The following is a 26,090-nucleotide window of genomic DNA, read 5'->3' on the forward strand; positions in this document are numbered from 1 at the left end:
GAGAAACTTTAAAATGATATATGTAAAGCAAAAGGTATAGCTAAACTTTCTACATGTTAGAATTAGAATATTTGTTCATTTTTTTCATCCTTTTAAAATTTATTTATCCCTTCACCAACAATTTTTTATTTATTAGAAAATTTAATATCTCTAGTATGATTGATGGTCATTTGAATCCCCAAAAATATCAAGTATAATAACACTTCCCGGGCGAAAAAGATAAATTATAAAATCAAATTAAAGATGATTGATTGAAGGATAAATGATAAGATATTATAATTATCATCTTTCTTTACATTATTAATGTTTGTTATATGTAATCTTGTATGTAAGATAATATAGTGCTTTAGTTTTAATGACTCATATGTTTTAAGTATTATTTTATAAATTCAGTGATATTAAATTCCTGCGCGAAACGCAGGTGATTTTACTAGTATTAGAATAATAACAATTTAAAATAATAAAAATTAAAATACATTAAAATAATGGACAATGTATAAGTACCCCCAACCTATGCCCGAAATCGCAGAGATGCACTTATACTATACTAAGATCCTATTATCCCCAAACTTATTTTATAAATAATTTTCTATCCCTTTTCGACGGCACTATATGCCTTAGAGTTTTTTAAGCAAGTTAAATTGTTTCCATAAAATATTAAATTTTAAGTAGGTAATTATTTTGTAGGTGAAAACGAGGCAGATATCAAATAATTTTAATAGTTTCTTCATATTACGAGGTTAAATTTAGCAAAGGAAAAATTTCGTAGTGTTATATGTGAAAGAATACAATTTTTCTCTTATTTGACCTGTAAACCCAGCTTCATATTTTGAGGTAAAATCACCCAATACTAATTTTTTTGATTCATCAGTTAATCACTCAAGTGAAGAAGTTTCAAATTTGCCCTCCCTCATTCTCCTTCCAATCAAGGTAATCTCACTTTAATTCCTGAATTTTTGATACTTAAATGGAAGATGGGTATTTTAATTAGATGAATTGAGCTTTTGTAACAACTGATTTGGTATTTGGATGGAGATTTTGATCTTATTCTTTATCTTTTGATATCACAAACATTCAATAGTAACTGTTGGGTTTCCTTCTTTGTATATGAGGGAAACAGAAGAATTTCGTGTTCCAACATAAAATTAAAGTTGCTGTCTTTTTGTAATTTCTGTTCGTTTGTGATTTTTTTTTTGGATTGTGATCTAGTTTTGTTTTGTGTTTAATTCCTACTTGTCAAGATGTAATTCCAAGTGCTAATTGCTATTTTTAGTAAGCCCTCTTGTTATCTTGTGCTGCTTCTACTACTATTTGCATTGTTGAAGTATACAAGTTAAAATCTTTATAATGAATTAGCTGTTATCGGGTTTGTCTTTCTCAGATGGGATTTTTGAGGTTGTGGATTTGGGTTTCTCTATGCAGTTTTTCTTATCAAGATGTTTGTTTTCTTTTTTTGATTTTCCAGCTGCGAAGCAACTTACATTTTGCAAATTTTAGTCAAAGATTTATGTTTCTCAGAGGTAATGTAATGCACATAATTGAAATAATTTTTGTTTCTGAAATACTGACTAATGATGTCCCAACTTAGAATGGAGGTCTTTCAGTTATTCAGACTTATATACAATATCCATCTAGACCTTCTACTTAGTATATATCTTCCTTGATCATAAACTAATTTTCCTGGACTCTGTTTGCAGGGTTAAAGAGCTAACTGTTTCTGCAAAGCCATAGATAAAAACGGTAGCGAGTGAAGACTTAAATGGAGCTTGACCTGGATTCATTTTTAGATTCACACGCTGAAGATGATGATGATGATCACTTACTGCATCATCGCACTGTTGATGAAATTCTCCTCAACCACTCTTCCTCTTCTTCTTCTTCGCCGTCTCCTCCTTCTTCTCCATCTTCTTTGCATAGACGCAATGATCTAGATCGTCGCAATCGCTCGGCAGAATCATCTTTTCAATCCCTAAAACCACCATTAGGGTTGCATCAGACAGAGTCAAGAGCAGAGTCAATTAGTCGTAAACAATCGAGTGAATTTTCTTCACCACCAGCAGGCCAGAGTGTGTTGCCACCATTCTTCAGTGGGGTCATCAGATCAAATTCAAAACCTGGAGATGCCTTGGCTGCTGCTTTCGCTGCATCCCGCTCCATTCCCGCACCTCGTGCAGCAGCCATCAAATCCAGAAAAGCAAGCTCCGGAGTGCTGCAAAGGGCCTTGGAAACTGATGAATCGGCTCCTATAGATCCTCCAGCTCGCACTAATGCCGACATTTCTGACAAAAATCTTGCTACTTTTGGGCACACAGTGTTTTTACACGAGATTGGTTCTGAGACTATTGGTTTGGAAGGTAACATAAAGGATCAGTTTCAAGCTGGTCAAGTTCAACTAAGTGATACAGACAATGGTAGTAAGGAGGTATCTACAGTGGATGCAGGTATGGACAATATGAATGTTTCTGATGCAGGTGATGTTTCTGTGGTGGATGATTTTTCAGTTAAAAGTAATTTGAATGAAGCTCTAAGTTATACTGGAACTCAAGTGGAATCTCCTAGTAGAACTGAATCAGACTCGGTTTTTCATGATAGCTCTGGGTTGGATGAGATTGAAGATAGACAAGTTCAACCTTTATTTGGAGGTGAAGATAATGTTGTAAGTGCGGATAGCAGTGAAGAAGCTGGTACTAAGGAGATACTCTCTTCTCCAGTCTATGAGACTCTTTCTGATGAAGATTTGACTAAGAATGATGGTGCAAAGCTTGAGCATGAAAATGTAATTCCTCAATCCAAAGAAGGAGAGGTCAGTTCCAATGGAGATGAAACCAATTCTTTAAATGATGCTGCAAGTATCATTGATGAGTTAGTTTTACAGCAGGAAAGTATGAGGGATAGTACAAATCCTCAAAAGAATTACCATTCTGCCTTGAACCCCCTAGAATTGGCTGAGGAAGCTGAAAAGAAGCAGGCCTTCACGGCTATGCATTTAGAAGAGGGTGCTTCTGCTCAACCAATGAGGCTTGATGGAGTTCATAGGAGTTCTAATGTCCTGGGTTACTTTGATGTAGATGACAACAATACCATCACCCAAACCCTATTATCTCAAGCTTTTAGGCGTGAGCATGGATCTTCACAGGTCCTGGCTGTTCACCTCAAATACATTGCTGTGGGAATGTCCAAAGGATCAATTCTTGTGATGCCAAGCAGATACTCCTCCTCACATCATGATGCCAAGGTTTTTGTGCTAATTAGCTTTGTGCACCGGCACCTTATTACAGTGATTGACCACATTGTGAATTAAATTTTGATAAAAAGTATTGTTCTATTCCAAGAAGTCTCATTCATTCCCTCCTCTTTGAACTTATAAGGTTGTAATTTAACAAATATCTTCTTCGTGTAATCACATTTGAAAAGGAAATTGCTCATCGTAGAATCTCCATATTGGTATTGTGTATATTTTCTTGTTACTTGCATTATAGATTTTGGATTCGACTGAATAATTAAATATTTTACTTTCTGATGGTAGAAATGTGTATATATTTCAGATGTTGATATTTGGATTACCGGGAGATAAATCTCATGCCCCTGTAACTTGCTTGAGCTTTAATCAGCAAGGGGACATGCTCTTTGCCGGATATGGTGATGGGCATTATACTGTATGGGACGTACAAAGGGCCTCTGTGCTTAAAGTTGTCACTGAACATAAAGCTCCAGTTGTTCACCTTTTATATTTAGGGCAAGATTCTCAAGTTACTCGACAGTTTATTGTGCTCAGCGGTGATACTAAAGGTGTAGTTAACTTAGACCGGTTTACAGTGTTTCCCTTGTTCAATAGAATCTCCCTTTCGAAGTCGCAGGTAATTTTATCCTTTTCATGCTTCTCAATTGACATGAATATCCTTCTCAAAATATTGACATGAATAACATGCATCTCTAGGTTGAATAATATATGTTAACATTTAAACAGGAACTGCTAAATGAAAGCAACAGCACTACATTATGTGCTGTGTCACTACTATCTGGTGAAAGTTATGGAAGTGCTATGGTGGCGGCAAGTCAAGAGGGAGGCAGCCCTTCTTTGATTGAGGAAGGTGTGGTCATACTTGGCACACACCAATATGCTCTAGTGGTATGAAGTTCTTAGAGCATTCATTGGCCTGGAAAGATTTCACTATCTCCCGAAACCCAAACTCCTTGTAAATGATTAATTTAACCTTCATTCTGCTTCTTGGGTCAAGACTTCTGTTTCACTGTCTTTTGCAGGCAAAATTAAGCCCCACATTTAAAGTTTATGCTAAAATTCCACGTCCTGATGGTGCTAGGGAGGGTTCAATGCCCTATGCTGCTTGGAAATGTATGGAATCACATATTTCTTCAGTTTTGGTATGTATGAATTTTGGCTGTGGATATGTTGCATTTGAGCTTGCTAAGATTGTTTTTGTTGCAGCAGAAAGTATTTCCACTGAAACATCAGAAAAAGTTTCACTGCTTGCAATTGCTTGGGATCGAAGAGTTCAGGTTGCAAAGCTGGTGAAATCTGAGCTAAAAGTCTGTTGGAGATGGACTACGGATAGCTCAGCAGTTGGGCTGGCATGGTTGGATGAACAGGTACATAAAGTTCTTGGTGTTTTATCAGGAACTTCCTTTTCTCATCTTTTATCTGCAATATTTTGAGTACTTGCATTTAGGTTTGGACAGAAGTACAAAAATTACAAAGATCTTTTACTTGTCCAGATTTTGGTAATTCTCACAGCAACTGGACAGCTTTGTTTGTTTTCAAAAGATGGGAATTTGATCCACCAGAGAAGTTTTTCTATGGATGGATCTTGTGGAGAGGATCTCATGTCATACCATGCCTACTTCAGCAATGTCTTTGGAAATCCTGAGAAAGCTCATCACAATTGTTTAGGTGTCAGGGGGGCAACTTTGTACATTCTTCGGCCATCCCAGCTTGTTGTTTCACGCCTTCTTTCCTGGAAGGAACGAATAGAAGTTTTACATAAAGCAGGTGACTGGACGAGTGCACTGAACATGGCAATGTCTCTTTATGATGGTCAAGCACATGCTGTTATTGACCTTCCAAAGAATTTGGATGATGTGCAGAAGACCCTTATGCCATATCTTGTACAACTGCTGTTGTCATATGTAGATGAGGTGTTCTCCTACATAGCAGTGACATCTGGCAACCAACATGGGCAGCCAGGCCAATCAAATGAATTGAAGTATGATGCTGACTTTGTGAATCCTGATATTAAGGAGCAGTACACTCTGGTTGGTGGTGTTTCCGTTGAATTCTGTCTTCATATCAAGAGACTTGATGTTCTCTTTGATGAAATTTTTCCAAAGTATGTTGCTGTGAATCACAAGGGTATGTTGCAATGTGTTTATACTTTAACATCCTGCATTATGTCCCATGTCAACTATTTGGGGCTTGTTTCTATGTTTGATGCCTCCTTGATGAAAAAGAAAATTGCTTGCACAAAACTATAATATATTAATGAGTGCCTCCAAGTACTGTGGTGAATTAACTAGGTTAACAATTTTTGAGGAATCGAAGATAATAGGGTGAACATATTATTAAGCAGAGTTTGAATTGAAAAGGACAAAACATAGTCTGAATAAAGAATTATTTCAGGTTTGTTTTGGTAACTTTTTCCTTCCCCCCAACTCCCCTCCTCTCTCCTGTCCACTAACCTCTGGAACTCAACTTTCTGCAGTAACAGACTTATTCCTTCCGTAGCAAACGAAGCCTAGAAACTAGTTATATATAGATAAGAACAATAGTACAATCTGATGTCTAATGGAGCCCCCAGGGGATAGAAGTTCAAATTCCGTCAGAGGCGACACTAAGTAAATTCTTCTCATCTTTCTAAGACTTAACATGCAAAGTTATTGGTTCCCGTGCTGGTGGGAGGTAGCAGGTACCCAGTATATTAGTTGAGTTTTGTTAAGCTTAGCCTGGATTCCATTGCTATCAAAAAAGGGAATAGAATAGAAACATCTAGCAGACTGTCAGTTAATCTTTTAATTTTGTTCGTGTTCCTCCTGTGGAATTTTGGCCTTTTTCTGTTCTCATTTACTCCAATTTTCAACAAGTTATATTGCCTTGAAACTATTACTCTGGCCAAATTATATGTTTCCATGTACAGATACATTTTTGGAGCTTCTGGAGCCATATATATTGAAAGACATGCTAGGATCTTTACCACCTGAGGTATATCTGTGGTTTTGCTTTGTTAATGTTTTTTGAATTGGGGTGTTTTATGCCTCATATTACTTTACTGTGACTTGATTTGTCATTCATTTTTAAAAGCTTATAATGTATGCTGATATACTGTGATCTGTTATTGCTGAAGATAATGCAAGCACTAGTCGAGCACTATAGCACTAAAGGTTGGTTACAGCGTGTTGAACAGTGTGTTCTCCACATGGACATGTTGTCCCTGGATTTCAATCAGGTATTGCTGCTTGTTTTATAAGTCAAAATTTATGATTACTGCTTTATGAACAGATGAAGGTTCTCATTAATAAGACGTGAATGCAAAGGACAGTTGTCCGCAAACAGGAAAAAAGTTGCCTAAATCAAATAAAGCTTCCACTATAGGCTTTGATTTGGATTTTTTTCTCTCTTTCCTGTGAATTTGTCGGATTTAGCTGTTAAATTTTTAATCTATTTTGTAGGTTGTTCGCCTATGCAGGGAGCATAGACTGCATGGTGCATTGATCTATTTGTTCAACAAAGGCCTTGATGATTTTAGGACTCCATTGGAAGAGCTCTTTTTAATTTTGCGGGATAGCAAAAGAGAAAGTGCTACTGCTCTTGGGTAAATTGATTTATGTGTATATTGGATATATTAATATCTAATGAACATGACGTATTCCATGTACAAGTTTGATATCCCCATATAATGTTAATTTTCTGCCTAAAGTAGGTGATCCAATTCCTAAAGTGTCATTTATTATTTTTGACATTTTTATAAATGCACATTGGTGTTTTCAAGTAAACAAACTTCACCTTCCTCGTGGAAACAGGTACAAGATGCTTGTTTACCTCAAGTACTGCTTCCAAGGTTTTGCTTTTCCTCCAGGTTGGTCTGCAATATGTTATTTATAACTTCTATACGAGTAAATTTAGGTTGGTTTTCCGCATTTGATAATGTGTGCTTAAAAAAATTAGTCCGTCTTTAATAAGCTTGAGAACAGAAGCAAAAGGGATATATTTGGGTTTCACTTTGCTCATACTATATCCTTTGCGATTCTATTTTATTTTCTACCATGGTCGTTGATTCTTGTGATATCAGTTAAATTTGAAAAAAAATTTAATGAAAAAAGAAGTTAATTTTGAAAGGTTTGGTGGTATAAGATCAAATGAAGAAACAATCCAGATTAAAGGAAATATAAAATTGTCAATTATTTTATGCGCATGTGTGTTAAAGCATTCAGCTTCATGTACCTTGAGGGCGATTGAGAGAACTTGACACTTCCCTTGTTTGTGTTAGCATCGGAGCCTTCAAGGAGACAATTACTTTGGTTGTATGGTTAGACTGGTTTTAGATAGATAATGTAGTTATATATTAGATTCCTTGTAAGAAGATTAAGGATTTTTGGGTTAGTGAATCACTGATGTAATGATGCAACTACCATTTTGGTTTCCAACACAAATTGTGTATATATATATACTGAATCTGTTACCTTCTCAAAAAAACCAAAAACCAAAAGAAAAGAAGAAGATAGATAGTGTAGTTCAAGGAGAAACTGAAGGACACGAGTAAGAGACTTTGGGGATGTGAAAGATGGGATAAACAAGGCGCTAGAGAATCTCGAGAAAGTTAACAGATTAGAGGAATATTCCCTCACACGTGGTTATTCTCAAAAGGGAAGGGCTCAATTATGCCATCAAACTTTGAGAAAAGGCTCATCTATGCCATCCGTTAAAAGTTTGACTCATCTATGCCATTACCGTTTAAGAAAAGGCTCATCCATGCCATTTTTTAACAGTGGTTTTGCAAAATCATTTTTTACACGTGGCAAATTATAATTCAGCCACTTTATTATTATTATTATTTAAAAAAAAACAAAATTCTAAATAAAATTAGAATTAAAATAAGCCACCCAAATTTTAAAATCCCTATAACCACCAGTAACCCAATTCTTTCATTCACTTTTTCAATCTAATTCTTTCATTCACTTTATTGATGTGCCATATACAGGAAGCCATTTCCTGTTTTAATTGACTGTGGTATTCATTGTCAGCTGTTAATTAAACTTCAGATTATATTCATCTTTATAATTGATATCATGTACTCTGGAACTACAAGAAGCACTACGGAGTGCTTGCTTTGGCCTTAACAAAGATGCTCAAGCAATCTCTTGCAACTCGGATCCTCGTATGATAAAAAGCTAAAAACTGATATGTAACCTTTGGCATACAACAAAGTTTCAGATGGTATTCTCATTCCTTGTGCTTCAAACATTCCATAAGAATTTCTTCAATATGTTTTCGCTGTTGCCGAAATTCACTTTTTTTAGCTTGAGAAAGTGAATGAAAGAATTGGGTTACTGATTGTTATAGGGATTTTAAAATTTGGGTGGGTCTTTATTCAGGTGGGTTATTTTAATTTTAATTTTTGTTTAGAATTTTTTTTTTAAAATAATGACGTGGTTGAATTATAATTGGCCACATGTAAAAAATGGTTTTGCAAAACCACTGTTAAAAATAATGGCATGGATGGGCCTTTACTTAAACAGTAATGGCGTAGATGAGCCAAACTTTTTTACGGATGGCATAGATGAGCCTTTACTCAAAGTTCGATGGCATATTTGAGCTTTTTCCCTTCTCAAAATTGATTTTTACATATTTTCCCTTATTAATATATATTGTGACATGTTGCATTGCCTATATACTGTTCTCTTTACGGATTTAGTCTTTGAAGACCGACACAGTAAATATCCTAATCATATATGCACCTCGGCATCTTGTCCAGGAGAGAAACAACAAGGATTGGGAATGTGTGTGTGTGTGTGGGGGGGGATTATGCTGAGGAATTTCTAAGGGAATGAAATGAATCTTTAAAAATAATTTTAGCTATTTTGCATTTCTGCTTCTTGTGGGGACCTTAATGCGGTATTTCACACACTATCTTTTATTAGTTATTACTTAGTTGTGCTTTTTGTGTTTTGCTTCAAGCAATTGATGATGAACTGTGCAGGGCGTGGAGCATTCCCTTCCACACGTGTGCCATCTCTTAAAAGAGAGCTTGTGCAATTTTTGTTGGAGGAAGCGAGTTCTCCAAATTCTTCGACAGCAATGTGCTTACCTTACAGTGGACCGAACCCAAACCTTCTCTCTCTGTTAGAGCTCGACACAGAGGCCACCTTGGATGTTTTGCGATATGCATTTGTAGAAGGTGAAAATGAAAGTTACAGTCCTGCATCGGATCCAGCCAATTCAAAGATGGAAACAACTGAAGTAGTCATTTCAACTATCGAAGGCATAAACTTAGTTCAGAAAGTAGTAAATGTCCTTGCGGTCATTCTTAATCTGAGTTATTTCCAAACTGGTGGTACCTTTAACAATAAAGATGAAATATGTACTGACATTTGGCCTACAAGGAAAGATACCGAATACATATTAGATTTTATTTCCTTTTTAATTGCCTCTGAAAAAGCTAAGGTTTCAAAAGATACCCTTCGTCAAATTTTTGAGTACCTGACACTGGGTAACGAAACTTACCCTAACGTTTCTGGGCGGATAGTTGAAACCTTCAATAGGAAACAGAAGCAACTGACTGCACTTTTAGAAGTTTTGCCAGGGGAAGACTGGGATGCTGATTACTTACTGAATTTATGTGAGAGGGCTCAGCTGCATCAGGTACTTTTCCATGCTAAACTGTTTCTGTTCCTTTTTCTTCTGTCAAGTATCAATGACTTCAATTATTTAAGAGAGCATACTATTTATTTTAGGTCTGCGGCTTAATTCATGCCATCACACATCAGTATCTTTCTGCTTTAGACAGTTATATGAAAGCTGTTGATGAGCCTATTCTTGCTTTCGTATATGTTGATGACATGTTGCGGCAACTGAGAGGCAAAGAATCTGATGCTTTCAGATCAGCAATCATTTCTCGAATCCCAGATCTACTCAAGTTGAACAGGTTGCAATACAATTCCACAATGTTTGTCATTCATATTCAAGCTGGATTTTCATGAGATGAAGTTCATTCTATGCCAGCACCAAGCTGTTTAACCATATATTTTAGAGGATAATCACAGAGTGCTGAAAAATCTTTGCTAATTTTGGGATTCTGCAGGGAAGGAACTTTTTTTCTGATTGTCAATCATTTTGGAGAGGAGAGCGATTACATTTTGTCTCAGCTGCAGTCTAATCCAGAAAGTCTTTTCCTTTATCTGAAGACTCTCATTGAAGTTCATTCAACAGGCACCCTAAACTTCTTTTCTTTAAGAAAAGATAATGCTTCAAACTTCTCCAGTGGAAGAAATAAGAAACATATGTCCTCTGAAGTCTACCTGGAAGCCTTGTCTGACTTACCTAAGCTCCTGCAGAACTATCCAATTCACATAACTGATGAAATGACGGAGCTTTATATTGAGGTGAGTATTGTACTCAACTGGGTTGCGTCTATGTAGAAAGCTTGTTTATGGGTAATTTTATCCTCCATCGCATGATTTGCTTCCACCTTATGTTTTTCTTATAGAGTAAGGTAATTTAATTTAAAGTAGCAAGAAAGTGCAGATCATGTTCAAGAAATGGACTTAGGTTCCTATTCTAGACTTAATGAATCAATTAAGTACAATATATTACCAAGTTCACTCACTGTAAATCCTCCAATTCATCCCAGTTCTTCAGCCCTTCTCCGCATTGAGCTCAATATTTCCATTATTGTGACAAATAAATAAAGAGAAAGTGGATCTCCCTACCTCAATCCCCAATGAGATTTTAAAAATGCATCTGGAAATCCACTAATTAAAACTGAAAATCTGACAGTAGACATGCAAATGCTAATCCACTTGATCCACTTCTCGCCAAAATTCATCAACTTCACGATATACAGCAAACAAGACCAATTTACATGGTCATAAGATTTTCCTAGATCTGATTTACATACTACCCCAGCATCTCCTTTCCTCAACTGATGATCATTGATCAATACATTCATTTGCCACCAAAGCTGCATCAATTATTTGTCTCCCTTTAGTAAATGCATATTGGTTGCCTGATATTAGCTTATTTATCACCTTCTTTAATAGTTGTTAGCTTTGCGATTATTTTATATACACCTCCCAGTAAGCTTATGTGCCTGAAATCGTTAATTCCGCAGCTCTTTTCTTCTTAGGTATCAAGGCAATAAAAATAGAACTTAAGTTTCTAATAAAGGTTCGTGATAGAAGGAAGAACTTCACTGTCTTCAGAACATCTCCTTAACAGTACACCAACATTTCTGGAAAAAAACCATGGTAAACCCATCAGGCCCAAGGGCCTTGTCCCCATCAAATAGTTTAATCACAGCCTGTAATTCATCTTAAAGAAAAGCACCTTTAAAGCTAATCACTTCCGTCATCAGATAATGTTACCAGATTTTTATCAATCCACTTTGGTCTCCACTTTTCAGTTTCTGTAAAAATATTATCATAGAAATCCAAGATATGTTCTCTGTTCTCTGATAAGCCTTTCATCATCTACTTACTCTCCATCAATGCTGATTTTGTCAATACAGTTATACATTTTATGTGCATTAACTTGTTTGTGAAAGGATTTTGTAATTTTGTCTCCCTTCTTCATCCAAAGGCATCTAGACTCTTGCCTCCAAGATATATCCTCAGCTTTGACAATTTCTTCTAGCTCCCTGTTAATAAATTTCTTTCAAAATTAGCCAATTCTTTCTCTTGGAGCGTAGCACTTCCGTGATCAAGTTTCTCTTGCTTTTCCATGGCTGGTCTCTTCCTTTCGTCCAATCTACCAAAGCTTTTTGATGTCAGTTTTTAACATTTTAACTTTTTAACAAGAACAATATCAGGTTTTCCATTAATCTCATATGGTTTCCACCATTTATCCACCGAGTCAGCAAGTTTGCACTTTGTGTCCTTGCTTACTTTCGTAATGAGAACTTGAGATCCTTGTCGTGACCCATTAACTCCAAATAGTTTCAAGAGCATGTTGCATAGCTGCTAAGTTTGTCTACAATGAAGGAAGATATGATCAACTGTGTAAAGTGAATCTTCACTCAGAGTGCATCAGCTACAGAGCATAATATTATGCCCTGGTGTAGATTATCCTGAGTCAAACAAGAGCCTTAAGCTGTAATCCACCCAAAACAAGCAACTTTTGTGGGTACTTGACTCCATTTTCCATTTTTTCAAGGCCACCTCTGTTACCGTATTTCCTAGTTGAATTACAATTATATAGTATGATTTGACTGAATAAAGACTTCTTCCACTGCCTGTCTAAACAGTAGAATCCCGTTGGTCCCTTTCCATCAGCACATCGTCCATCATCCGTAGCAACAGGTTGACTCCTATCTCCCAACAACAACATACCTAATGAAATCCCACAAGTGGGGTCTGGAGAGAGTATAGTGACCTTACTACTACCTCGTGGAGGTAGATAGGCTGTTTCCAAAAGACCCTCGGCTCAAGTGCAGGAAATCTAAGTACGAAGAAGAAGATAACAGTGAAGAAAACATAGCAAATATTAAGGGAAACAGTGCAAAGCCTACAAGAAACAAGAACAACAACTAGAGAGTGCGATAACCTAAACACAATAGAAAACAAATGGTGATAGATATCAAAAGCACGGACTACAAGAATACGGCTGGTATAACGACAAACACCAACAAGTCTAAACCCTTGAAAAGCATGACAACACTCCACTACCTACTAACCTTCTACCCTATTATGCATCCTCCATACCCACCTATCTAAGGCCATGCCCTCGGTAATGTGAAGCTGTGCCATGTCATGCCTAATCATCTCTGCCCAATAATTCTTCGGCAGGACTCTTTTAAAGACCCTCCTTCTGTCGAATTGTCTAACCCATAATCTGTTCTTCTCCCCTTTTCTTCTACTTCACGTTATGTTGTGTTCAACCATGAATATAAGTTAGATTTTGCTTTTATTACAGTTACATTTTTCCAGCCTTCTGTACTCTCTTCCTGTATCTCTTTGTTTGGTTTCTGACCTTGGTTGTGCTGTCTCAATGCCAATTCTTTCTAGGCTCCCTCCCTATGCTCACTTACATCCTTGCTCCTATCCTATACCTTGTGCAAAATAATTTAACCTGATTATCAGAAAAGCTGTCTTTGGATGTTCTGAACAAAAGCCAAATGTTGTCACAACAACAACATACCCAGTGAAATCACACAAAGTGGGGTCTAGGGAGAGGGTAGAGTGCTCGCAGACCTTATCTCTACCTCTTGGAGGTAAGAGATGCTGTTTCCGAAAGACCCTTGGCTCAAGTGAAATGTTGTCTAAACATGGAAGATAACTGTGTCGTACAGACTTTTTGCTCTTGTACTCATACATTGTTAAAAATGCTCTATATTAGAGGTCTACCTTTTATCCTATATAGGTGAGACGCCTTTCTAGTTCACTTTCTTTTCCTTAAATGTCGTTTTAGCTTATTGAGAATGAACTTTCTCCTGATATGCCCTGTATCGATGGAAATACCTGCTCGGCTCTTATCTTTTTTTTTTTTTTTTGGATCATATAACTGGAGTTTCATTGAAAATGCATTAAGAGGATACTGAACATTACAGCAGAGAGCAAAAGGGAGTCAGCTCCCTGTACAGTGCCTTCCTGTATGTGGCCTAAGGAGCTAACAAAGAAAACAAAATTGATAAAAATTATTTACAGCATGGCCTACACCAACAAAAAAGGTTTACAAGGCATCTAGCTTTTAGGATATTATGGGAGTTTGTACTCCATCAAAGCATCTGTGATTTCTTTCCTTCAATAAGCACCAAAAAATGCAAGCTGGTACCATATGCCATATCTTCTGGATGGACTTACCTACTTCCCACTGCCCCCAATTTCTGTAGACTTCGTTAGTTTGTTTTGAAAGTGCATTACCAGTGTACCCCAAAAAGGCAGAAGAACATACTCCATATCTCGCTTGCTATCCTACAGTGATATAGGGAGGCGAGATGCATCTTCAGAGTGCTATAGGCACATATAGCACCTACTGTTGATGAGAGCCTCCTTCTTTTCAAATTTTCATGTGTTAAACAAGCACCATATAACACTATCCAGCTGAAGCAAGCGTTTCTGGTAGGAATTTTGACATTCCACACTAGCTTCCGCGGCCAATCTTCTAATTTCTGCTGCTGCTGAACATATTGAAATAGCATGATTTCACTGTAAACATACCATTTTCACTACAGCTCCACCAACTTGTCCATCATGAGGGGGGTTGCCTGTTACTACTTCTAGCCTTGACCAGAAGATTTACTAATTCCTCCAGTTCCCAATCTTGAGTGTTTCTTCTAATAATTAAGTTCCATTTGGTTTCTGTTCTACAGTGACTCACAGCAGCATGTAGAGATGAGGTCAAAAGGTATAGCTACTGGAATTCCTCTTTTAGAGTGTTATTTCCGAGCCATTTATCTTTCCAGAAGACCAGAACCTGATGTATCTACTATTATCTATCTTGAAATGAGTGTTTTGGTTAAATTCATCCTACAAATTACTGATATTTTCCATGGACCCTCTCTTTTACCTCCAACAGATAGGTTTGACTACTTGGCAGTCTGTTTTTCTAGAGTTGTTTTAGTTTTGTTATCTCGGTCTCTGTTTTATTGATCTAAATAAATTAATTGGGCAATTTTTAGTTCAACCATCTGCTGTTAGTGACTATAACTACCAGAATATATGTCGAAAAAAACAGAATATAGAATCCTTCGGGGTGGCCCAGTGGTTTGGGCTTGGGACTTCCATGTTATAGGTCTCAAGTTCAAAACCCCTTGCCAACGAAAGCAAGGGGTTTGCCTTCTGGGTCGAGCTCGTCGCACCAGGCTTGCCTAGTGCAGGTTACCTCTCCTATGTGGTTTGCGAGCTATTGCATAGGACAGGGGTTTTACCCTGTGCACACCCAAAGGGTAGCGGCTGCGGGTTTCCCTTGTCATAAAAAAAACAAACCAGAATACAGAGCTTTTGCTTAAAAGTCTGTTCCAGAAGCCGCTTCCATTTAGAGTCTTACCTAGAGTCGAGCTAACTGCATAGGCAGAGGGGAACTTTCCTATAAAGCCTAATAGCAATTAGCCACATTGGAAACGACGAATCACACTCTGAAAGGAGGTTGTAAAATCTTGACTTAGGTTCTGTAGATGCAATTTTTTCTTATACTGCCATCTAAGTGCAACGTCTTCCTTATAATCTTTTTTTTGTGTAGCTATTATGTAGGTACGAGCGTAAGTCAGTTCTCAGATTCTTGGAGACTTCCGAAAGCTACAGGGTGGAGCGCTGCTTGCATTTATGCCAGGAGTATGGAGTTATAGATGCAGCTGCTTTCTTGTTAGAAAGGGTTGGTGACATCGGAAGTGCCCTTTTGCTTGTTATATCTTCACTCAATGATAAATTCATCCTGCTTGATTCTGCTGTTGAAAGTGAACATTGTGGTACGGCTCCAGGGCATTTCAAAGCTATTTTAAGCAAGAAAGAGGTTTTTCCCTCTACACTCTTCTTCCATGATAAGATTTCTTGTTGTTAGGTCTAGTCCTTTAACATCTTATTTTGTTTCAGGTCACTGACATAATAGAGATTTTACGCACTTGTATTGGACTGTGCCAGAGGAACAGCCCTCGATTGGACCCCGATGAAGCAGAGAGTCTGTGGTTTCAATTGCTTGATTCGTAAGCCAATGTCCTTTATTTGCTTACTCTTACTTACCTTTACTATTCGTGTTTGCCCAGTTTCACAATAGCAAGACTTCAAATTCTAGTGGCAACTGCTTCCCTTCAGGCCACTTGAAATCTTTAGTTCCTTATTTCACTTCGACAGGTTTGTATTCCTGTTGGTATTGGGTTATACACCTCCTGAACAATGATCTCTAGCTTCATGTGAACATATTTAGATGTTAGTAGACTAGGGCATATAATCATTAAGGAACCGCAATGAAATGTTCCGTGCTTTCCTCTGGAGACTGCAGCATGACTACTTGAGATAGCAGCCAACAGACTTTTGCTGAATAAAATTAGAAATTGTAATTAGTTACATCATGAATACTAATAATTATAGGTTTCAATAATCATTCTGGTCTTAGTTTCCTTAATCAAGTGTTGTATCTCAGTGGTTTATGAGTTCACAAGATCCTTAATTAGAAATCTCCCTGTTTAGCCATATCACTGAAATTGAAAATACAACAAGTTCTTTAACTTATCTAACTACTTAATGTTCTGCATGTAATAGAAATTCAATCCAATAAAACAAATTGTAGATCTGGAAAGCTTATTTAAAGTTCCACATGTTCCCAAATTAAGTAACTTCCATCTACAAGTATTATTTCTCATCAAAATAAGTATGCTCCATATATGTTTGTTTTGATCTGAAATCTTCTAAATATGAAACTTATAACTGGATAACTCCATGTTATAAGTAAACATGACAATAGAAAATATATCAATCCATATTTTGTTAGTAAAACAACTACAGCTACAAGGATTCCAAATTATATCGAAATTCAGAAATTCAAACCCAGTGAAAAAAATACATCAAAATAACCAATCAGAAACTTATTTTTATTTGCATGAGAATGACATTTTTTTTTTTTGAAACTGGTAACTTTGTCTCTATTGATAGAAACAGATCAGTACTTGGGACGTACTAGGGCCATGATTACAAGTAAATCCAGATCCTATGATCCCATGTCTATAATGAATCTAACATATCAATCAATAATAGATACATGATCATTAGACCGAATCTGATTACACCAAAAACATAGAATCAAGATACAATTCAATTTGATCCGTTCTATACTATTTTCTATGTTCTCAAAACACCTAGAATTTCTCTCCTTCCAGATTGTCCACCATATGCTGGCTGGTATGATTCTCCACCTACTTCTGCTTCTTGCCAGAACCCAGCTTCTTCCCAACTTTGAAGGGCCTCTGTAACCTAGTCTGGCATAGTCCAGGAAAAACCTTCAAGGTTTATGAATAGCCTCCAAATCTGACATGTGATCTTGCAGTGAAGGAACAAATGCCGAACAGTTTCTGCTTGTTCTCCACAAAAAACGCATCTCGGACATAAAATTATCCCCTTTTTCATCAGATTGTCTTGTGTAAAGACAACTTCCTTAGATAGGAGCCAAATAAAACATGATACTGACATTTAATATCAAGCAAGTGTTAGAACTCATGTATTTTTGTGCATAAATTGTATATAATAACATCTAATTTAAAAGTGTGGTAGTTGGAAGTCATGTTTATTTGTTCCTCAAGGATTAGCTTTTTAGCTAAGTAAAAAGAGTTTTTCTTTTTTCAGGACAAATAAAACATGATTTTGAACTATTTTCTATCCATAATATTCTTTTCTATGTACTCAATGGATTTCAAATCACTGAGCATTGAAATGGATCCTTCTACTTCTTGGGAGGAGTTGGCACCCAATGTGATTCAGGTTCCCCTTCTATGGCTACTCTCAGTCCATTCACCTATTTTGTTGAATGGTAGTAGAGGAAGACAAATGAGATCACCTTTTAGATTCGGGAATATGTGGTTAATTGTGGATGATTTCGGGGTAGAGTTGTTAACTGGTGGAGTAGTTATGTGGTGGAGGGAAGGCCATCTTTTAGGCTAGCCAAGAAGTTGAAATTGCTTAAAGTCTACATAAGGTTGTGGAATAAAGAGTTTATTTGGGAGGGTAGAGGTGAAGATAAGGGAAAGTATGAACGAAGTAAGGGGATTTGGAGAGGATAATAGTGTGGAGGGAGTTAGAAGAGAGGAAAAAAGGATTGGAAAGGGAGGTAACTGACTTGGTTTTTGCCCAAGAGGTCAATTGGAGGCAAAATCGAGGGGAGTTATGGTTAAAGGAGGGGTTAACACAAAATTCTTCCACAGGATAGAAGTCGCAAATAGGAGAATGTTATAGATTTGGTGGAGGTCGATGGGGTGAGCCATGTGTGGAAGGAGGAAGTAGAAGGGGCAGTAGTAGATTCTTATGAAAAGTTATCTAAAGAGGAAGCAGAGTGGAGGGACTACATTTGTGGTTTAGGAGAGGACAATTGAGGAAGAGATGAAAAAAGCTGTGGAGTGTTGTGTGAGTGACAGTTCTGGGCACAGATGGTTTCTCTTTCGTTTTTTTTTTCGAGCAATAATACGATCAAAACTGATTTTATTGATACTTTGTTGAGTTCCAAAATAGAGGTGAATTCAAAAGAAGTATGAATGTCTCGTTCATTGTCATCATCCCTAAATGTGATGGAGCGACGAGCATAAAGGATTATAGACCTATGATTCTGATGGGAAGCATATACAAGATTATATCTAAGATATTTTACGTTAGACTTAAGAAGGTGCTGGATGAGACCTTTTCCACTACACAATGCTTTTGTGGAGGGCAAACATAGTTTGGATGTAAATTTGGTGGCAAACGAAGTGGTGGATCCAAGGTAAAAGTAAGGGGTGTTTGGTGTGTTGTGCAAACTTGACCTTGAAAAGGCTAATGAATCATGTAAATTGGAAATTCCTAAATTCCATTATGCTTCAAATGCAATTTGGGGAGAGGTGGAGGACGTGGATCTGCTTTTGTATATCTTGGGTGAGATTTTCTTCATTGGTGGTTGGTAACCTGTGCGGCATTTTGGGAGCTCAAGGGGTTTGAGAATTGAGACAAGGAGACCCTCTATCACCGATGTTTATTCTTGTTATGGAAGCTATGAGCACGATGATGGATAAAGCTATCTTGGGGGGTTACTTGAAGAGTTTCGATGCTGTAGTTGGGAGTGTAAGGGCAATTTCAATGTCACACTTGTTAGTAGTTGATACCTTGGTTTTTTGTGATGCAGTCAAGGCCTAGCTTGACTATTTAGGCCAAGTTCTTATTTGGTTTCAGGCAGTGTCAGACCTTAAAATTAATTTGAGGAAGTGTGAGATTATTCCTGTGGGAGAGGTGCATAACATTGGTGTAAAGAAATGGATCTTGAACCTAGGGCTGGGCATTCGGTAATTCGGTTCGGTTTCGGTTTTTTTTTCCAGTTTTTTCGGTTTTCGGTTCTTGTACCACGTGTACCGAACACCGAACCGAATTATTTTGGTTCGGTTCGGTTTTTATTATTTCGGTTCGATTTATATTATTTCGGTTCGGTTTTTGTTAGTTCGGTTTTTTGTTACAGGAGGGTAGTCAATCGTGAATAAGCATCACTAACAGAACGGTGCTTGTTGTCAACGGAAAGAGAGCTGGCTTCCGATTCTTCTTCTCTACCTGTTGTACTAAGATGCCGCATTAGTACACTTCCATGTCCTATCTCAACAGAAACCATAGGCTTGTCACTCTCAAAAAGCACTACCTGCTGGAGTGCTGCTCCGATGGTCGGCTGGCGGCTTCTGCTGGTCGGCTGCTAGTCGGCCGGTCGCTGGTCGACGCACCGCCGCCGGAAGTGGAAGTGGGAAAGAGGGTCAGTGAAAGCGGCGTCTAAGAAGAATGAAAACTCAAGTTAAAGTGAAGCGTGGTCACTATTATTCAGTGATCTAATTCAATTGTGCATATACTGATATTTATTATTTAATAATTAATATTAATAATTAATATAATATTAGTATATATTATAATTATAATATAATATATTTCGGTAAATCGAAATACCGAATAATACAAAAGTCACATACCGAAAACCAAACCGAAATACCAAAAAATACGAAAATTTATACCGAATACCAAACCGAAAACCGAAAACCGAAATATCGAAAAAATTTGGTTCGGTTCAGTATTTCGGTTTTTCGGTATTTATGCCTAGCCCTACTTGAACTTAACTCAACCCCAAAATCTAGCTCATGAGGGAGGATTGCTCAAGTCCATATAAGGACACCAATTAACTTCATCCCACCCAATGTGAGACTCACACACCCCTCACGCCCAAGACTGGACATCTGGAGCGTGAGCAATATATAAGGACACCAATTAACTTCATCCCACCCAATGTGAGACTCACACCCCTCACGCCCAAGACTGGACATCTGGAGCGTGAGCAATATATGATGGGCGCCCAACATTTGGTAAATAGTAAATTGGGTTGATCTTGGCTCTGATAATATGCTAAATAGACCTTAGGCTTTACTCAACCTCAAACACTAGCTTAAGGGGGAGGATTGTCCATAGCCATATAAGAGTCCAAGTCACTTCATCATCCGCCCATGTGGGAGTGTTCTTTCACCCTCTTTCCCATCGCACGCCCAAACATAGTCGGGGACATAGTTCGGTATTGGAGCGTGAACAATCTGTCTAGGGGCCCAACACTGGAGGCCCGACTCAGATACCATGTTAAATTTACCTTAGCATGAGGGGAGGATGACTCAAGTTCATATAAGGAGACCAATTAATTTCATCTCACCCGATGCGAGACTCAACAATTGGATTGCTTGATAGAGTCCAAAATTGTAGAGTTGGGGCTCTTCGATTAGATAGCTTGAAGTACTGGTAGGTGCCTCAAAACAAGGATCATTCGGCTAAGTTGCTTGGACTTAGGGGCAGGTATCCGACATGGATGCAAATCCAAGGGTCGGATTCGGCAAAATCTAAATTTTAATATTCGGAGGTATGGATCAAGGTATGGATACGGGTGCGGGGATTCGACTAAACAATCCAAAATTATAAAATGGAGATTTAAAAATATTCTAAACTTTGAAAGACCCCCAACTTCTTCTTTCACGCTCTCTAGTTCTTCCCCTCAAAAAAGAAAAAGAAAGTCATTCAAGGCCTTCCACCAACTCTCCTTATAGAGCGTTGCCACTGTCTACCAAAAGTCGGAACACAAGTAAACAACCACTTGAATTCTTTGTTTCTCTCCATTTGGCTTGAAATATGAAACAATGAATATTGACCAACAGGAAAAGCTAAAAAAAGAGACAAAGGGTCTATATGCCATTTCTCATGTCTTAAATTTATTTTATCTTTTATCAAAATCTCAATTTTCAAAATTTGTTGACAAAGTATCCAATGTGGGTTGACCGAATCCCACACGTATCCCGCACCCGCCTCGTGTCAACACGGGTGTGATAACAAATATGAAGAGTCCGTGCAACTTAGTCATACGGTGTGGAATCTGGTTCTTTAGAGGGTTGAGAAAGACTAGTGGGGAGGCCCTCTGGAAGGGACTAGCAGGGTGGCAGAAAAGATATTTGTCCAAAGGTGGAAAAGAGGTGCTTATTAAGAGCACATTATTGAACATTCCAACATACTACATGTTTTTGTTTCATGCTTTGACATTGGTCACTGAAAAGTTGGGAAATATTCAGAGAAATTTTCTTTGGCATGTGGTGGGAGACTATCATATTTCCTAAAAAATGGGGAGTCCTTGAAATTAAGATTTATAAGTTTTTAATAAAGCTTTATTCGGAAAATGGTTGTGGAGGTTTGGGCCACTTTGGGGTGGAGGTACAAGCTTTGTGGAGGGGGTGATAGTTGATGAATATGGAAATTACGGAGGGGGTTGAAAAACTAGAGATATCGTTTTGCCTTTCAGTTATGGTTTGTGGAGGAATATCATGAAGGGACAGGATAATTTTGTGGAAGATCTCTCAGTCAAGGTCGGAGATGGTAGAGAGTTTAATTTTGGGGACATAGCTAGTGTGGGGACATATTATTGAAATGTGGATTTCAGAGTTTGTATAGACTTTCTTGCCAAAGAGGCTTGACAATTCAACTAATTCAGGAACACAAAGTAGAGGGAATTTTCAAGATTGGGAAATGGGTGAGTTTCAAAGATTGTTAGCCCCACTTAATAGTTCATTGGTAAGTCAATCCAGTGGATAATCTTTGGTGGTGGGGCCTGGGAAATAATGGTATGTTCTCTGTAAGTCCTTTTCCTGAGGAACTTTCGGTTAAGGAGGAGTTTGTTCCCATGCAAGTGTTCCAAGGGTGCCGAGGATGATGTGTTTTTTCACTTGGCTAGTCACTAGAGGGTTGATCTTGATAGCAGAAACTTGTCTGCATCAGTTGGTGTTACATGTGTAAGGAGAGGGGCAAGGACATAGATCATCTTCTTCTACATTGTGGGTTAACCATGAGATTATGATGGATACATTTAGGTGGTTTGACACTCATTAGGCAATGCCAAAAACTGTGAGAGAGTTGGTGTTCAGTTGGAAGAGCTGGAGAAGGAGGAGAAGATGAAGAGTTTGGAACATGGTTCCGCTTGCGTTATTGTGGGTAGTTTGGAGAGAGAAATATGAGAGCCAGAGTCAAGCTTCTCTCAGTTGATGAGTGGTAATCTCCGATTGGTCATTTTCTTTTGGTGTAAAGAGAGTTGCTGGTTGTATAGATGATTGGGTAGAGTTTGTAGAGAATCATGTTTTGTAGATTCTTTACTTTTTGGCATATCCCTTGCATATGGCCAATATGGCCATGTTAATGGATGAAAATATGTTTACTTGATTTTTAAAAAATTCATCTGCATCACCTATTAATTCCCTCTTTTTATTCCTTGTACAGTTTTTGTGAGCCTTTGATGGATTCACATGATCATATAATAAGATATAAAGAAGAAGAATGCGTGCAAGATGGCGAGCGGGCTTGCAAAATTCAGTGGAAGGTGTCAAAATCTCATAGAAATGCTCACATCCTCAGGAAATTGCTCTCTGTGTTTATCAAAGAGATTGTTGAAGGAATGATTGGATATGTAAGCCTCCCGAGGATCATATTAAAGCTTCTTTCTGATAATGAGACACAGGAATTTGGTGATTTCAAACCTACTATACTGGGGATGCTTGGAACATATGACTTTGAGAGGCGGATTTTGGTAGGTTTCCTTGTCTCTTTTTTATCTCTCCTTTTTTTTTTTTGTTAATTATAAATGGCATGTCAATTGTACATCATCCATTCACACAATCTAAAATTGTAAATTGCTTGTGAACATTTACTTAAATAGGTCTTTCCTTGTTGTTTGGTGTCTGAATGTCATCTGTTGGCCTACACCTTTTTTTTAATTGGTTGTAGAAAGAATTCCCATATCTGGCTACTCAATGTGTTAAACCTTTTGTCTCTGGATTTCTCACTAGGAAACCTTTGATTAATTGATGAAAATATGAAGTGAAAAATAATTAATGTCCTCTTGTGCATGAGTTGAAGTCTGTATTCTTGCATCTGTGACATCCTTTGGAAGCAACTCTTTCTGTTGCTTGATGCCCAATTTCAAAATACCTGAACTTTTATATTAGGAACCTCAATGTGGAAGTTGATTTTGCAACAATCGTTCAAGGGACTGATCCTTCAGTACTTGCTTGATTTATTTTGTCCGAGTAGCTGGAGATGCAGCACAATCATCATTCTTGATTTCTAACCAGAACAGCTAATTAGAAAACAAAATAAAAAAATTGGTAATTTTCATTGGAATTAGTGCAATGAAGTTCATATCAGCTAAGTAATATGACTGCGTTAAACTTTTTACTTGCCATTTTATCCTGTAAAGGCCTTCTAGGTTTCCAGAGTTTTCCTTTTTTTTTTTTTGTTTGGGTGGGTGGGTGTTGACAAGTTCTAGCTCTTCAAGGCTAGACTCCTTTGTGATAAAGGATTCAGATCTGGACGCTTAAAGTAACTGTACCAATCTCTGACAAGTATTTTCATACTCTTCTTTCACACACTGTTACAGGATACCGCTAAATCATTGATTGAAGATGATACATATTCCTCCTTGAGCTTACTGAAAAGAGGAGCTTCTCATGGATTTGCACCTCGGAGCCTCCTATGTTGCATTTGTAACTGTCCCCTCACAAAAGATTTCTCAGCTTCTAGCATTCAAATTTTTACTTGTGGTCATGCAACACATCAGCAATGTGAACCTCAGGAAAGTGAAGCATCAATCAGGGGTAACTCAACAGGATGTCCTATTTGTATGCCAAGAAAGAATTCGGAGAAGTTGAGAAGTAAATCTATGCTTGTGGAGAATGTATTGGTGAAGTCTATATCAAAATCCCATCAAACAAATGGTACGACTGGTCTATATCCACACGAGAATGATGGTTTCGACAACTCCTATGGACTTCAGTCCGTTTCAAGGGTATGAAAGTTCACTATTAATAATTCTATGCTTGATACTCCCATGTCCTTACCCCTGCACCCCAAAAGTCTAGGCTTGACTGATCACATGTGAAATTATGCAGTTTGACCTCCTCCTTAATCTTCAAAAAACCCACCAGTCTATGCAAATAGAGAATATCCCTCAATTGAGGCTTGCACCACCTGCTGTATACCATGAAAAGGTTAAGAAAAGAAATGTTCCCTCGGCTGGAGAAAGCAGTAATGGTCTGGCAAAACCGGAGAAACCAAGTAGGAGTAAGCATCTCAGAGATGTTAAACTGAAGGGATCGTCTTTAAGGTTCCCCCTAAAAACAAATATATTTGGTGAGATTGCTGTTTTGTTCTACACATTCTTGATCCTTAGAAATTGTACCTCATATTTCTAAACCTTTCTTAAATGTCATCTTTTGTAGGTAAAGAGAAGAACATTAAGCTGTGACAATAACACTTTCTAGCTGGATGCAATCGTTGTTTTCCTGGTATATCTTCGCTACCTTGTATATTATAGCAGAAACTGAATTCGCGAGAGGGACAAAGTATGGCTACTGAGGGAGGTTAGAGATTTAGGATGTTTCTGCTCTGTACATTTGTTATATGCCCCATTTTATATATGAAATCAAAAACAGTATAAGAAAGCAATGCTCTGATGTAGTGCTTAGATGAGTAGTGAGTTTACAGAAAATTTCAACCTTGTATTTTTTTCTCCGTAAAGTAAAATATATTTGAGGATACTGGATATTGCTATGTGATTTTCTTAATTTTGTCATAATTAAGTGAAAGGAAAAAAGTTTAACTGTATTCCAAAATTCACAAGATACAAGCAGTATTGTTTTCCCCAATCCGCAATCTGCCCAGTGTGAATTTTTTTTAAAAATATTTCAACCCGCCCCACTTTTCCCTATGAGAACGATTACTCCTCTTTGTGTATATTCACTTTTTTGCTGATTTGGTGACTCGAAGCCAATGTTAGATGTAAAAAAGTGTTCACCATCTAAGTAACTCCATCTTGTCTCTTTATAATTAGTATAAGTATTGGGAAGATTTTTTTATTTTTTATCAACCATATATAATAAATCAGCTTTGATTCCTTCAGTTATATATTGTTGCATTACTTGAAAGCTGAATTCTGCAAGTCTGGTCAAAGTCTTCTTTTTTCCTAGTAAAATGGCCAACGAATATGTACAAATAGCAAACAGAAAAAAAATATAGAACAAACTAAATACTCCATATATACATAAAATTTGTTATCACGATGTCAATTGATTTAATATAAATTCTGACATCAGTCATTTACAGATGAGTATAACTTTGAATGCAGTTTCGCATAGGGTGAACAAAATTGAATCGAAAGTTGAGTTAAAAAAAACAGATTAGGGGTGAATAAAATTGAATCGAAAATCGAGTCAAATTGAAAAAAAATAGACTTGTGGTTTGGTATTGAAAAAAAATTCGACTATACTCTAGTTGATTTGGTTTTAACTAAAAAAAAGTTAATATGAGACCAAATTAACTCAACATTTTATATATAATTTTTTATTTTATATATTATTATTTGCTTATATTTTATATATTATTTTACAGGATTAGAAATAAAGGTAACAACAATATTTTTGTAGGATAAAAAATATGAAGGACTTTATTTATTTTGTAACAACAATATGTTTGTGGTGAATTTTTCGTATATAGTGATTTGATTTGTGGAGTGGTTTTTAAATTTATTTTGTTCGATATTTTTAATTATATTTAATTCATCATGTTAATATTATAACGTAATTTGACTCTCAAAAACACTTTTTTAAAAAATTAACCAAACACAATTTTTTTTTTTCAAAAGCACTTTTAAAAAA

General features: G+C 37.1%; 2 protein-coding genes across 2 annotated transcripts in view; one reads left to right on the forward strand and one right to left on the reverse strand.

The window, feature by feature from the left end:
• The window catches only part of LOC125831174 (ethanolamine-phosphate cytidylyltransferase-like), a 912,135-nt gene that overhangs the window by 884,828 nt on the left and 1,217 nt on the right, over positions 1 to 26,090 (reverse strand). The gene's annotated exons all lie outside the window — the stretch shown is intronic.
• LOC125831199 (uncharacterized) lies at positions 1,413 to 24,987 on the forward strand. Its single transcript, XM_049510384.1, has 20 exons — positions 1,413 to 1,520; positions 1,698 to 3,235; positions 3,546 to 3,857; positions 3,968 to 4,129; positions 4,264 to 4,354; positions 4,448 to 4,608; positions 4,735 to 5,368; positions 6,150 to 6,214; positions 6,357 to 6,458; positions 6,682 to 6,824; positions 7,033 to 7,088; positions 9,210 to 9,871; positions 9,964 to 10,154; positions 10,311 to 10,611; positions 15,404 to 15,673; positions 15,754 to 15,863; positions 22,660 to 22,966; positions 23,816 to 24,223; positions 24,327 to 24,567; positions 24,657 to 24,987. The coding sequence occupies exons 2-20, from the start codon at positions 1,760 to 1,762 to the stop codon at positions 24,680 to 24,682; spliced, it is 5,718 nt and encodes a 1,905-aa protein (XP_049366341.1). The 5' UTR covers positions 1,413 to 1,520; positions 1,698 to 1,759; the 3' UTR covers positions 24,683 to 24,987.

This window comes from Solanum verrucosum, unplaced genomic scaffold (assembly GCF_900185275.1).
Source record: "Solanum verrucosum unplaced genomic scaffold, falcon-dt-bn FXZP01000049.1, whole genome shotgun sequence".
In the NCBI taxonomy this organism is placed as follows: domain Eukaryota; kingdom Viridiplantae; phylum Streptophyta; class Magnoliopsida; order Solanales; family Solanaceae; genus Solanum; species Solanum verrucosum.